This window comes from Anopheles funestus, chromosome 2RL (genome assembly GCF_943734845.2).
Source record: "Anopheles funestus chromosome 2RL, idAnoFuneDA-416_04, whole genome shotgun sequence".
NCBI lineage: Eukaryota > Metazoa > Arthropoda > Insecta > Diptera > Culicidae > Anopheles > Anopheles funestus.
Window position 1 is genome coordinate 77,565,605 of NC_064598.1, and position 15,035 is coordinate 77,580,639.

General features: G+C 45.6%; 2 protein-coding genes and 1 long non-coding RNA gene across 8 annotated transcripts in view; 1 reads left to right on the top strand and 2 right to left on the bottom strand.

Annotated features, from left to right (window-relative positions):
* The window catches only part of LOC125763925 (hormone receptor 4), a 58,811-nt gene extending 57,816 nt beyond the window's left edge, over positions 1–995 (bottom strand). Inside the window, exon 1 of the mRNA XM_049427656.1 lies at positions 901–995. The gene's annotated coding sequence lies outside the window, so the exon portion shown is untranslated. The remainder of the gene's footprint in view (positions 1–900) is intronic.
* Positions 1–3,951, top strand: LOC125764014 (uncharacterized). 2 transcript variants are annotated; one of them, XR_007418427.1, is made up of 3 exons: positions 1–1,466; positions 1,537–1,631; positions 3,837–3,951. It is a non-coding gene; the product is annotated as an uncharacterized LOC125764014 (long non-coding RNA). The 2 variants fall into 2 exon arrangements; XR_007418426.1 differs by lacking the exon at positions 3,837–3,951 and adding an exon at positions 2,452–3,135.
* Positions 3,273–15,035, bottom strand: part of LOC125763887 (protein bark beetle) — a 25,117-nt gene continuing 13,354 nt past the window's right edge. For 2 of the 5 annotated variants that reach the window (XM_049427544.1, XM_049427543.1), the window contains exons 3-11: positions 13,707–13,882; positions 7,409–13,641; positions 7,115–7,326; positions 6,683–7,038; positions 6,495–6,620; positions 6,159–6,182; positions 5,538–6,006; positions 5,240–5,461; positions 3,273–4,914 (exon numbers count right to left, since the gene is read on the bottom strand). In XM_049427544.1, coding sequence (XP_049283501.1) covers positions 3,826–4,914; positions 5,240–5,461; positions 5,538–6,006; positions 6,159–6,182; positions 6,495–6,620; positions 6,683–7,038; positions 7,115–7,326; positions 7,409–13,641; positions 13,707–13,882 — 8,907 coding nt within the window. In that variant the 3' untranslated portion in view covers positions 3,273–3,825. Of the gene's footprint in view, positions 4,915–5,101; positions 5,132–5,239; positions 5,462–5,537; positions 6,007–6,158; positions 6,183–6,209; positions 6,424–6,494; positions 6,621–6,682; positions 7,039–7,114; positions 7,327–7,408; positions 13,642–13,706; positions 13,883–15,035 lie in introns of those variants that run through there. The other 3 variants (XM_049427546.1, XM_049427545.1, XM_049427548.1) reach the window with 3 other exon arrangements.

A 15,035-nucleotide genomic window follows, 5' to 3' on the forward strand; every position in this document is an offset into this window, starting at 1 on the left:
GGTGGTGGATTACAGGTCGAACGCATGAAACACTCCACGGGCAATGGGTGCGGGAGTGTGAGATAAGATAACGCCAATTACACAGATTACACCCAATTGCATTTGACAGCTCTCGCGCGCGTACTCCCCAAAAACTTCAAGCGATGCATTTCCTATCTGCATATATATCGGTATGTAGGCGTGTGCGTATGTGTGCGCTCTCTTTGCTCTCAGCATTAGAATGCAACAGTAGCCAACAATAACAACACTTCCCATACCTATACCAATCAATGCAATCTCGCCACGTTGGGGGATGACGATGGTGATGCTGCTGCTGATGTTAGTACACTATCCTGTCATCACCGTCACGGGCATTGCACTCTCGTCGTGCAGAGTGAAGCTTCATGCAATGAGGAAGCTGAAGAAGAGCATAAAAAAGTTCGCAATCAAAATTGTTCGGTGCCGTAAATCACCTCCCAAATACACAACGGCAAAGCTAATCTGCTTTAGTGCCTTCGGATGATTCCACCGCTCTGGCGAAAGAACAGGTTTCAAACAGGATCGAACTTGTTTTTGGCTAGAGGGTGCGTTTAGAAGGGTGTATCATGTGTCTGGTAAGAAGCAATAACAAAAAGTTTGACTGTTGCCTTGGGCAACAGAAGAACAGGAATGGGAGGCAGGTTTATGTTTTGTGGTGAATTCGCTAATCATTTTTCTCGCTACCAGATGACAGCCGTGAAAACTAGATTGTCCATCCCGACCATCCTTCCCACGATTAAGGTTCACTAAATAATTTCACCCAACATTGACCGTTCGACCGACTTCCGAACATTGGTGTATGCAACAGCAGAAGAAATACAACAGAAGGGGTGGAGTGGGTGGTCTTGTTCACAACACAACAAACAACACACACGAACGCACCTCTCACGGAATGAACGAACACGCACGGCTCTACACGGCAGACACTTCCTCACGCTTCTGCTATTCAACAAATTCTGAGAAACTCGCAGCAAAAGAGCTATGCTGTGTGCTATGAGTATGCTTATGTACCGGACGGTTTGTACCGCTATGTATATTTGGGGATGGGAGGCTGTGTTTGTGCGTAGTACAAACACTACCGTAACGTAGCCTCAGTTGGACAGTTCTTGTATTTTGGCTTAGATCAAGTTTCCCACCCCTAAGAGCGAAATAGTATATAATTATTTTGGTGTTCAGTATACAAACACACGCATTTATACTTTTGGACGTGGTAAAGTTTGCAAATTTGTGACTGCAAATAAAAATGGTGAGAAAAACCCTTGCATAAGAATTGAACCGCACGTGCTAAACTTAATGCCTCTCTCTCTCTCTGCATATGTGTGAGTGAGTGCGTGGACAAAGGAAAACGTCAAAGTGAATTTGGTTTGTTTACATATGCGTACGACATGGATGGGTTTTTCTTCGTCACTAAAACACTTTTTCGTATCATATTATGTGAATATTTAACGGTAAGTTTATTAAAATAGCTTACATCACAATTCAATACGCTAAGCTTCATTTTTGGTGTTGTATTTTTAGGTGCAATGTCGACTGGCTGAGGGGAAATGAACGACCAATAGACGAACATATTGTTGTCGAATATGTAAGGCAATGGCATGAAGCGCAGGTAATAGGTGAGAAATATTGCAACATCTTTTGGAGTTTAGTATATAGAGATGTCCTCGAACTTTTTTTTATGAATTGATTAAATGCGTATGCTTTTGATCCGTCTAAGCATGGAATGAAATTGAAACTCAAATTGTGCAATGCTTGAAACGAACTGAACTACTTTTGCCAGACTATCGCATTTTAATATTTGTATAATTGGCCGAAGGGATCACCACTATCTTACAAATGCAGTCACATAAAGTTAGCACTTTCTCTAATGGCTACTATTTGCCACTATCCTATCGCAAGGAAGATAGAATGAGCATATAATTGTTTCGTTTCTCTAACGTCTTCCAAATAGCCGTTTTAATATGTGTAAACCTTTCATTAGGTGGAGATGGAAACAAACAAAATAAAACCAATTAAACTGTCTTGATACAATCCGCTTACGAACCCCTACGCGGATACAAATTTAATGTTCAACATGAGATCAGTTTAGCTCGAACCGATCACTTCACGAGTGGTTTGTTTACGCATATTGAATAGATCCTGTTGTGCACTGATGTACCACAAACGAGCAGAAATAAACACAGGTGTAAAACATGGAATTTCAACACGCGTTTGTTATTCCACATCTTCCTTCAATGATAATTTTCTAGCGAAGAATCAATTCATTGTGCTAATTTAGATTTTTTTATAATCAATGCATACGATTGTAGTGCAAGAAGTTCTTAATTTGCATAGTGAACGGTCGGTGGAATGTGGAAGGAGAAAACCAGAATTTAAAAATAATGGCATACAACACACTCGGTTTTTTTGTGGGTTCCTTTTTTCTTTTTTTTACAGAAATAGTACGACAAGAAAAACACATTTTTGCATACGTTGTCGGCCTTGAAGCTTTATTTGGTGTTGCAAAACAAAAACAAAACGTTCGAATGATGAAATCTCTTCAACCAGTTACAGTTTAGCAAACAAAATACCAGCCCATTCTTCTGGGTTCCAGTTCCATCTGAGATAAAAACAAAAAGGAAAAAAAACCGTAACAAAGAAAAACCAAAAACAAGCCACGATCGTCGTTGAAAACAGTTCGATGATCTATTTCAAGGAGTGTTTGTCATTATCGCGCGATACGATCAGTTGTGCAAGCAACTCTTCACCATGAAAGCAACACATTGGTATCCGGTCATCATTTCAGCTGTACTCATTTGTGTAAAATTTGTATGCAAAATGTAATCTGTAGCTCATATTTCGTACCCTTTTTTGGTTTGGTCTGTTGTTTTTTGGGTGTTTTTTTTGCTTTCGCCATATTTATCGAGGCTTGTTTTGGGCGTGGGTAATCGTGTAAGGAACAGTGCCTGTATATATCAAAGAAATAGAGAAAATAATTAACTCCTACTCAATATTGGAACCATATCATTGACAACACAGTGTAAACGAGTTTTTAAAATTCTTGTATTCCAACACATTTCCTTGTTGTTCTTTATTTCGCTGGACGTATAATCGATCGATTAGACTACATTACACTTAACACGAACAGTAAGGTTTAAAAACTTAAAATTCAAATACAACATCTATAGCGTTTTCCAATCGATTTACCTATTTATTTCATATGCGTGTATGCTTCGTTTTACGGTTACGATTGTCTTTTATTAAAAATAAACACTAGCTCTAGAACAAGGCTTTTATTCGTTTTCGAAACACTGCTCTAACAAACATCTTCTTCGTTCGCTATCACGAACAGGATGAATTCTCATTGGTCATGGAACCTAACAAATCCCTACCACCGAAGTGGCTGGGAGCTATGAAAGCTAACATAATGTGGAATGAAAAGTTAAGGCACCTTATATCCACTGTGGTTCTCAGGTGCACACAAGTAAGGCCACTAAAATTTATTCGTCCTTTATCACGATTGTTTGTTGTAATGTAGTAGAACCGCTTTTATCCTACTGAGAGAAAGAGAGAGAGAGAGAACGCACATAAGCTCTATCGAAAAGCACCGCCTGAAATCGCGAAACCGTACAAATGTCACCGTATTGCGAGCTTTTCCTTCAAAGCGCATTTGTGCCCTTTAAGGTCCCTTTCTCGGCTTCGCCCTGTTTGTTCGCTTATTTGAAAATCGTTCGTTGCTTAAAGCTATAGCTGTACAATTCGTTTACAAAACAAATAGAAAGCACGATTCGCTGCTAATTATGCTATTAACTTTAAATTAAAATATTTATCTCACATTGCAGTTTCGAGTGGTTGCGAGTAACTGCGGCTGTCGGCGCTTAGCATGGGCGGTGCAGGACCGGTACCATCGAAATTTGTTTCCAGCAACGCTTCCGACTTTGAGCGTGCATAGTTGCTTCTCGAACTCGAGGGCATCGTCGGTGAGGGATCCATAATGGGCGAGACAGCCGGTTGCTGCTCACCGGACGACTCGTACAGTGTCTTTGGCCGTTGGCTGTCCGATCGTGGCGGTGGCAATATGGAGTCCCGTTCCCGCCCAGGTGTGGCGTACTTCTTCACAGCCTTCATGTACGAATCGGGTCGACGCATTTGCTCCGGTTCGGGTGGTGCCGGCCGGCGAACCTGTATCGACGGTTGCTGGTACACGTGACCCAGGGGTGGAGGCATTACTGGCAGGGCAGGTCTTGCCGGTGGGCTTCTCTGTACACCGTACGATGTGGTACCGGACACACCGGACAGGGATTCGGTTTGAGAGTTACGGGCCGGTTGGAAACTGCTGTGGCTTACCGCACCCGGTGTCGGTGGTTCGTACTCAGGCAGATGTTGTTTGAGCTCGTGCAGAAAGGAAAGCTTATCCTGTACGCGCATCGGCAGTGTGCTCGAATTGCCGTAGTAATCGGAACCAGTTTCTTCGATTTCTTCTTCACCACCCGGTGCGTGTATGATCGGCGATTCCTCGTTGATGGCAGTGCTAAGCGAATTGTTACGCGTCACCCCGGAGTAGGTGGTTGACGTGTCCCGGAAACCTTCATTGCGGAATGCTAACTCGAGCGCAATACTTCCACCGTGGCTGCTATATTCTGGCAAACCGTACACTTTTGTCTTGGCTGGAGTTGCGCCATTAGCGCTCGAAATGTACTCCGAAGGTGCGCCATTGCTTTCGCTGTAACCGAGCTGACTCTTCAGCTGCTCGGCGTACTCGTTGTTGTACTGTTGTTTCTGTTTCTGGTCGTAAACATCATAACTGGTTTCGGTGCTGAGGACACTCTTGTCCACGGACTCGATCGAACCATTCGATGCCATTCGTTTGTAATCGTTCGTTGTAGCTGTTCGGAGTGTATCCGTCGATCGTGACATAGCCTGCGAAGCGGGAAGCAGATGAGGGTTTTAAAACAAATGTAATACTTCGTTAATCTAATACAAAATCGAACAAGCAAAAACTCTAAAACACCCAACATTTATCAATAAACAGTTAGCAAAAAGCATGCCAAAACACAACAAGGCGCAAGACAAAAATTCCACCTAAAAATTCCATTCACTTACGACATTTTGTCGACTTATTTTAAACTGCCGTTGGCTGCCATTTTGTTTGCATAGACGAATTCAATGAAACAAATTAGCGTTCACGTTGCATTTCAACAAATATTACCCAAAAACCCATGATGAACTAATGGGTGATACTTACATAATTTCTTCTTCGAAGTGATCCTTGAGGATCAATACTGTTCAGACTGCGCATGCTCTGACGGATGCTGTTGCGTCGCTGCAAACGCTGCGCATGCCGGTAGCGTGACTTCTGGCACCAGCAGCAACCCACAACACAAATCAGCACTATGACCAATGCCAATGCGACAATAATACCGATCACTTCTAAACTTGCCGTCCAGTGGAGAGGATCAATTTCGACCTGAAGAAAATACGATCGTTATTACTTCAATGTTTCTTTGGTCATTTGAGAGCGAAAGGAATGGTTCGCTACTAACCTTTGGGTCAATTTCACACAAGAACGCATGTCGATTGTGACACTCCTCTACATCGACGCTCTGGTACAGGAAGGACGTACACCGATCGATGTAGTTGGCATCCTGCACCCAAACACGCTCGTAGTTCCGCAGGTAGCGTGACTGTTGCTCGATAAACATCCACAGTGCGTTCGAGTCACCATGGATGAATGGCAGCGAAGCATTATCCGAACGGCAAAAGTCTCGTGCCTCTCGGAAACTCATCGGTGCTCCAACGTACATGTAACAGGTATCGATCAGCAGTGTCCAGCCGGGTGGACACTTCCCATCCAGCACGGTTAGATTGTTCATGTGCAGCGGCAGGAAGGACACCTCCAGCAATTGTGGATCATCGTACCGATCGCGTATACGGGAACTAACCGCGAGCGTTTCGTTGTAGCTCCAATAATTATGACGGGCGTCGATTTTCGTCTTCCACACATCCAGAGTGCTGTTTGGGGGTAAACGGAATCCCATTAAATAAGTGTTAAATTTATTTTTTGATCACAAAAAGCTCCCACAAAAAAATCGTGGGCGCTAATATCTTTAATGTAAGCGAACCAACACCGATTGCGTTTGAATTGTGAATACAACTGCACCTACCTATTCCAGTACTGGAAATCAATTCTGCCAGGGCGCGATAAATATTGTGCATTCATTCAGCAGCCCACGGTTACGCAGAGAGGAGTTGCAGGAGTAGTTGGGTTTACAGAAAGATACAGATGGGAAGGAGTAAAAGTAAATAACGATCAAAATAGCATGCAAATTTTGAAACAAAATAACATATACACTTCACACTGTAAGATAAATGCCGAAACTGAAGTCAGAGCGCCTATCACTGTGTATCCCCGTCTACTACTTACTACTCCTTCTCATTCACTCAGCTACTGTTAGTGGTCGGTTAATGTTTTCGTTACAGTCTATAAGTCCCATACTTACATCGATCGATTGACGGTTATGATTTCGTAGTCGTTGTCCGGATTTGCAAAAATGTTATCCACGTAATGCTGCCCAGCTGTTCCAGCGACAATGGTCGCTCGGCCTTCCCAATCCGACGCAACGTTGCTAAAAAAAAGAAACAGATTGAGAACATTTCCTCGTCATGTACCGCAAGTCGCCTAACTTACTCGTAAAATCCGTTGTGTGTCGTTGTTTGATAGATGGGAAGTCTCACACGATCGAATCCAGATACCTGCACTATCCGTAGACCCTTGTTCCGGTGCACATAGTTGTAGGTGAAGTTTGAAACGACCTGTCGCAGCACGACCACATCCCGGAAGGTGGCATCGTTTTGTGTGATGTAGTTGTTGTGTATGATCACCTCCTGGTATGGTGAAGATTGACGTCCATCAACGTAGATCGCTGGTCGGTTACGGTTACGTGTGAAGAGATTGTGATGGATCCAGCCACGCAACGATGTAGCCGAACCGCGAGAATCTGCCCGAATGGAGAGACCACCCTGATTGGACTGGATCAGATTGTTCTACAAAAGGGAAATGTTAGTGAATTAGTATGTTTTTGTGATGAAAAATAGAAAAAGGACTTCGAGATTAGGGTACCCTAAAATGTAGAGACTGCATATTCTGTACGTCGACTCGGATCGCTGATTCGCAAGAAGAAAAGTTTCCATATAGCTGGCGACAATTGCTCAAGATTCGGTTTCTCTCTAGCGTCAGTATGGGCGATACTTCGCCGACGGATGTATACTGTAATGCTCCACCAACGCATCCCTGTATCTCCGAGTTGGATATATTATGCTGGGCATCACGATCTGGAAAAAGGAAAAGAAACAATGAAGTTAAAATGAACATAATTGTCCACTGCGGCGATGCGTTAATAGGAATTTCACTTACTAAATCCAATCGCCGAAATCGGTAATGTCACAACTTCCGCGATGAAGCCGTGCCGTGCCGGTGCTCCACTTGCAATTAGCCGCACGCTAAGCGCTGGTTCGATCGTGCGAAACAGTCGCTTCTGGTTGTCGGAATCTGCATCGACCGTTCCAATGATACGTGCTGACACGTTGTAAATATCACCATCCATCAGTTGTATCATATCTCGCCGGCCGTATTCCTTCGAGTGGTTAAACAGGTTCGACTGCAGCAACCGGAATCCGAGCGGTTTCACACGATATGCGCTTTTGAAGATTTTAACACAATTTACCGGATTATTGTCATACTTGTAGTAGACCAGTACACGCTCCTCTAGTGTGATCTCCTTGTTGGTGTCGCAAATGTCCACCAGTGAGAACAGATTGTACGGCAAATCGAGATCTTTCAACGGACTGTAGCTCGATTCATCGCTCTCTCGTCCTTCTCCAGTGAGCGAGATCGCGTTTATACCCTGCCCGAGAGTGCGCAAGATCTGCAGATGATTCAGATGTATAGCGTTCGTAGGTGAAATTAAATTTACACCATGATGGGCACAATCTCTGATAGACACCGAACTAATACTGGGATTTTTGGCGATTGTCTGAATTGCTGGTGACTTCTCACCGTGCAACATTCCAGCACGATGAATGCGTACAAAGTCCATCACGCTTTCCACTGGATGTGCCGTAGAATGTGTATGGGTGTCGTGCAACCGATGTTCGTACATACTCGATTCAAAATCTTGATTAGCAAAGCGTACTCCACCCCAGTAGTTGCGACGCTCCGGTTCTCCATTGCAGCTGATGAACACAAACTCCGAATCCCACTGACATTCGTGCCGTCGTCCGTAAAGCTGTCCGTTCAACCGTTCTGGACATTCCTCAAGCCGTAACTCGTCGCCATGACATTCCATTGGTTCGACCCACGACCAGATCCTTGTCAGCGAGTTCGTATGGAACTCGATCCGGCGATCGTGATCGAAGAATACATCCAACGGGTCATACCCTAGCTCTCGGCAAACAACCTGAGCATTGCGCTCCGTGAACCGTCGATCGCAGATCGGTATCCATTGCAGTGTCGTGTGGTTGTAGTATTCCAAAAAGCCTTCTTTCGCCCGTTCACTTTCTCCTTCACCTTGCGAACAGTTCCGGTTGGTACAGAGCCGGATCGAGTCGTAGTTAACCATATTCTCAAGCGAACGTTCCACCCGATGCAATCCTTCGGAGGCACTTTCGATGGGTTTCATTATAACTTCGGCATCTCGTGTACCGCGCGCTAGTAATGTACCAAGCACCAGTATACCCACGTTCGGTGCAAACTCCATCACCACACCGGGAAAGATGCTCAACGTCACATCAGGCATGACGGTAATGTCTGACCGTATGACGTACGGTAGCTCACGTCGGTAGATCGACAAATCCTCCAGGATACGTCCACCGAGGGCATCCAAATCGACCGGTGGACTTGGTCCTTCGCTCACCGACACACTACCATCGATCACGTCCTCGATCAAGTATGGTCTATACAGCGCCTCTGCGTGATTATTCCAATCGTCAAAATCAAAGATGCGCTTACGAATGTGTAGTTCGTCACTACTTCCCCACCAGTTTTCTCGTGCATCCAGATAATTTCGCAATCGTGCCGATTTCACACCCGCAATCAGATCATAATCCTGCTGATTGTTGGAGATGACATTCCGATAGATTTGTACCTTCTGCACACCACCGAACCCGATCACACAGGTCGGATCGTTCGCATTGTTACGCTCACCACGGATGAAATTCCTCATCGAGGATCTTGTATCCTTTAGCTCTTCATTACTTTCAATCTGGTTGAATGCCAGCAACGCCGGTATCTCACCAAGAATCTCACTTTGACTGTCCGATCGGAACTCAATCATATAGCTGCCGTAGTTCCGCGTGATCCGATTGTTATCGATCCGCATCTTTTTCTCCATGCCCCGGAATCCGATCACACCCTGTGCACACACATTCTCGGTGAAGATATTCGACGAGATGTTAATGGCCGCGTAGTGTCCATCGATCAAGATACCAAACTTGCGGTTCCTTGCCCACGTGTCATTACCAAGAAACACTGAATGTGTGAAATTTTCATTGTACTGCCAGACGTACGGTAAGCTCAGTTCCAAACCACCGTACGAGTTGCTTTCCACCGTCGTATCCTGTAGCACATAGTGGAACAGATTGTTCGACGATCGCAAATCCTTCGAGAATTGTCTAATGCCACGACCATTGTCTCGCACCATGCTGTTGTTGATGTGTATCGTGATCTCGGAGATGTTACTCACATGTACATCCCAGAACGGTGAATGAATGAATACGGCTTCTTCGCGATTGTGGCTTATCTCGCAGTTGACCAGTTTGATTGATTCATTCGCTTTCCGCAGGTACAGTTCGCCAGACTCGCCCAGGTATCGGTTGTAGTACGTGCCAGTAATACCGCGGAAGTTTCGCTGAATCTTGGTAGACGTGATCTGCAGCGTTGGTACTGGACCACGTACTATGCGATTGTAAATGTTCTGTATCGGTGCTTGTATGGATCGAAGCACCAGTACCGCTCCACCAAGTGCATTCGTTCCGCTGCGATACTGCAAGATGGCGCCGTAGCTACTAGTCGTCAGTGGGAATACTGAGAGATCTCGCTTAACCTGCCAGATGTCTGATTCGGTGCTTCCGGTAAGCGAATCGTGTATCCAAATGTTTTCCGTCGAACGATTCTCGATTGGATTCAGCAGCTGTATCCCGATAACATATCCTGGTTGACATTGAATGATGATCCTGCGCTCGACCGGATCGTTTCGTACCGGTGTGGTGATGATGTGTTTAATCTGCCACTGGTCAATGTCGATATTGGTTGTGACGCTTTCCGGCACCAATATCGGACGGTAATCCGAATCGTCCACATTAAAGTCCGGTACCATATTGAACCAGCTAGTAATTTCGCGCTGTTCCAGCGATGAAACCACCTGATCGTGATTGATCCCCGATCCACGGTTATCTTTTATGATGCTGCCCTGTACCTTCAATCCGAGCTGCTTGATACTGATACCGTTCCCACGGTTAGCTGAGAACTCTGAATTCTTAACATTGTTTACCGAAGATCCTGCGTAGATGTCGGAATAGATGATTCCCAATCCATCTTGCAGGTTTTCTACCACACGCACACTATCCAGATTGTGACGAGCAAGATCCATCTGCAATGCGGGCTTGAAGGTGTTGGTCACATAGTCGAACAGACCTGCCTTCTCAATCGTAACGTACTGTAGGTCTGCACGCTCAGCCAGTACACCGAATCGAAGCCCAGCCCAGGCACCTTCGTAGCACCGTACGCCAACATCATTTTCATGTCCGCAGGAGTTCTCAAAGTCACCCTGTGAGGCACGTTCCGCACGACACTTGGTAATGTCTATATCGTGTTCAGTGCAGCGAACATTCGACAGCAGCACATCCTCAGTCGTACCAGCGCCGGGAACTTCGGAACGCTGCAAACGCCAATCCATCGGATTTAGTGCCAAACCAAGTTGATGGCACACGAGTGCCGCATTCGTGATGGTCCATCCGTAGTCACATACCGTACCCCATACACCTTCCGTGTACACCTGCAGACGACCTTCGTGATCGTTCGCCCCACCGACGAGTCGCACCGGAATCTTGGGCGTTTGTGGTGCATCGTGCGGAATCTTTTCCACGATCGATTCCGTCTCGATGTCCATGGCAAACTCTTGATCGTCAACGATCGCTTCCGTTGTATCGTTCACCATGACGGCTTCTCGCTTTAGTGTGAACATAATATCGTCCGGTGCGCGTCCTCTTGCCTCCAACTTGCCCGTCACCATCATACCAACGCTTGGTGCAAAGTTAAGTATAACTCCCGAGTTTAGAATCAATTTTCCACCAGGACGTACGTTAATGTCACGCTCCACTGTATAGCTGCCTGCGGGTAGTATTTCCTGCCCATCGACTTCTCCTCCAATACGCTCACTGCCCTCTTTATGGAAGAATGGTACAAACTTCTGGTACTGTGCGATTGTCTGTGTGCCTGGGTTTGAGTGGTGTAGAAGGTACGGGAAGTACTCAATCTTGGCAAGATCATATCGATCCTTGCGATGGAATAGTCGATCGTAAATCTTTTCCTCGTCCTGATTGCCCAACCAGTTATATGTCACATTTAAAGCCTTGCTCTGATCGGACAGCTGTGATCCAACCTCGTAACGTGACTCCTGGTTCGATATGATGTTCCGGAAGACGTCTACATTGTTAGAAGATATTACTACTGGTGCAGCAACACGCGATCGGGGATTCAAACGACCCTCACCACCAAGTCCTTCTCCTTCATCTTCCAGCGGCCCAAAGGCTTCCTTCACACGGTTTCCCTTGACAAAGTTACGCGTAAACAACATCCACTGCGTCTTACTGTCGGTGTTTGGCGAAAGGCCCAACGATGCGACATAGATACCTTCATTGTTTAGGAAGTGATTATGCTGTATGAGCAACCGTACCGGCAATGGCCGGAATTCCTCCAACGGTTTATTGCGAGTTAGCAGGGCACCATACCGGCCACGAGTAAAGTGATTATACTCTATCCTACCATCAAGGTTTAGTATCGGGTTAAGTACCACTCCAATGCGATGTGAATGTTCAAAGTTGTTGTGTCCTATCTGTAGTCGCGTTCGTTTATTGTCTAAAGTTTCGAACCAGCACGACTGTATGTCGACCGCATCGCTCGTGCTATCGTTGAACAAATTTCCGGTTACGTTAACCCAGGAGTCACCACAGTAGTTTCCGTGCAGTACTCCTATCTCCAGATTGCGTGCGATTGTCGAATATTCGATTGTGGTCGTTTGGTTGAACTCCAAAAATTCCTGCCGATCGGTTGTTGTGTGATTGAGCCATATGGCAAAACCGTAACCACGATTCGCTTCAATGTAGCTACGGGAAACGTTCCTATTGCCACCGTAGTACGTAATGTTAATGCCATCACCCTGGTTGTAGTTGATTTTCGAATAGGTGACGTTTACATCACCTGCACCGCTTGTAACGTGCAATCCGGCCGCATGTCGATTGTTGCTGATCGTTGTTTCGTGCACATGCACCTGAGATCTTAAATTATCTACCGCAATGCCACGACCTCCATTATCGACGACCGTACCCTGCGTTACGTTTAAATCGTACGCCTTGGTAACACCGGATGTTACACGGAAGTGTGCCAGTACGGCTGATCTTGCATCAGCCCGAAGTTTGATGAACAATTTCTCCCTCGTACTGGTCACACTCTGGGGACGCGTTGAGTTCCGCACATCCCACGCGGCCAGCAAACGATCATTCTCCGACATCCCGTCGTACACGGAGATCTGTGCCGATTCGTTTCTCGTCAGCTCGAAGTACACGAAATGCATCGTCAAAACATATCCGTACGCCGTTTCGAACGAGCGGGCACATTCCTTCGGCGAGAGTGCAAAGGGCGACTGTTCGAACGATAGCTGCAATGGATAGATCTGCCATGCCGTTGAGGTAAGCGTACAGAAATCAAACACTTTGCTACGATCCGTCCGTTCGTCTGCACGCAAATCATGCCCTACGTAGCGAATACCATCGGCTCCGTTTTCGCTCACCGTAACACCCTCGAGATGGGCAGATCCGTAGCTCGAGTTCATGAAGATACCGAACCCACGGCTACGGCGTACCGTCACATTACGGAAGCTGAAGGCAGCGTCATGTTTCGTCACATTAATTCCCGTATAGGATGAGTAGTCGATCGTTACGAACTCGAGTACTGGTGGAACACCCAGCACACTGATGGCAGCTTCTGCCGATCCACCACGACCCGTACCGGCACGCATGATATCAACGTGCCGCAGCTGGGACAGTGATATGGAATCGTACAGCACGTGATTGTACGATAGGGTCTCTTTGCTTTCCGCATTCTCGAACTTTAGACCACGCCAGTGTGGCGTTACCTGGTCGAAGAGTGGTAAACACTGGATGCCGATATCACTATGGTAGTCGCACACACCCGAACCGACCTGCTTCGAGTTCCAGGTACAGTCAAACAGAGAACCCTCGGTACCGAGACATCGTGGCTCTTCGTAAAGCAACCTTGGTTCGAAGTTCGAGATACGATCCATCCAGTTCCAGAAGCGACCACCCTTGTAACCCAACTGCCTGCAGGTTGTCTCGTAGTCTGCGATGGTCCAACTAAAATAGTCAATACAAACATTAGTGTCTAATAAGCGAGAGTTGTAGCACAGAGAGATACATACTTCTTTGAGTTGGAGCACACCGAACGCCATTTGCCGTTGTTGAGCAGTTGAAGACGTCCGGCGAGTGGGCTTGGACCATCCACCAGTCTTGCACCGGCTTCACGTGGATCAGATGGAACATCCTTATAGCCCGTGTTGGGCATCGTGGTGAGTGTAATTCTATTTTCAGCATTACCCTGAAAAGTGGAAAAAAATATTTAAATAACAAGCGAATAAAATTACCCTATTGGAAAAAACGATACGTGCATTTTGAGCTTTTTAATGCTTTCATTTTATTTAGTGTAAATAACTGTCATTAGTCTTTTTTGTTGCAGGTGTACTAACATTACTCAATGTTTGACCGCAATGTAAAATAAATTAACCCCAACTGAATGGTTCAAAACAATGTGCAGCCAGGGGTCATAAACAAAGAAGTCGATAATATATGCTTACACAGATTATTTTTTTGTTTTTGTTTTGATTTACCAAGACCTTACAAGCCTTTCACCATTTCTTTTCATCGTTAAAATCGCCAGCCATGAGTCAGTTCCCGTTTGCCGACACGTTTTGCACGCCATAAAGGAAATTGTGCCGGTTTTGAAAAGCGACGCGTCACACGTCACGCACTCACGCAGTTGCATAATAAAAGGGACAATTAATGTGCTTCGAAAAAAAAACAAAACAAAAGCACCACGTACAGACGAAGCTTTTTATGGGTGGACGGTTTAAAGTTTGTTGGAGGTATTGTGGTCAGTGTCAGCGGTTTTCCGGTGGGAATGACGGTACTTTTTCCACCCCGATGAGCATTCCAGCATGGGTTTAAAAATAAAGGAAAGTGTTTTATGTTTTAGAAATAATTTTTGTTTTTCTTTTACTAAACAATTGAACGTACAAATATATCCACCACTGTGTAATAGATTCAACATCAATTTGAAAAAGAAAGTCTTACGTACAGAATGTATTTGCCCCGCCAGCGTGTTAACTAGTGTTAACACGTTTTTTTCCCTTGCCGTGTATGCGCTAAGAAGCGGAATAATTGTGTCTATTTGCTTCTCTCTTAAACGCATATATGCTTCTGTTGATGTTGCACCAACTTTTGCCTGTTGCAATGTGATACTGATTTTCTGACGCTCCCACCAGCAGCAAGCAAACGAAAGGGCTGGGGGAAAATGGCAAATGCCGTGCTGCAACATTCCAACAATTCTATTACGGCGACGGTAGTACGCTGGCGTCTTTGGCGCTTTTACGGCACACGGTTAATGTAGGTCAGTAGAGAACGTTGTAAAACGATACCATAAACGACGTATAACGACGTGCTGCAAGCCTGTGGTGGGATGTTTCATGTTCATG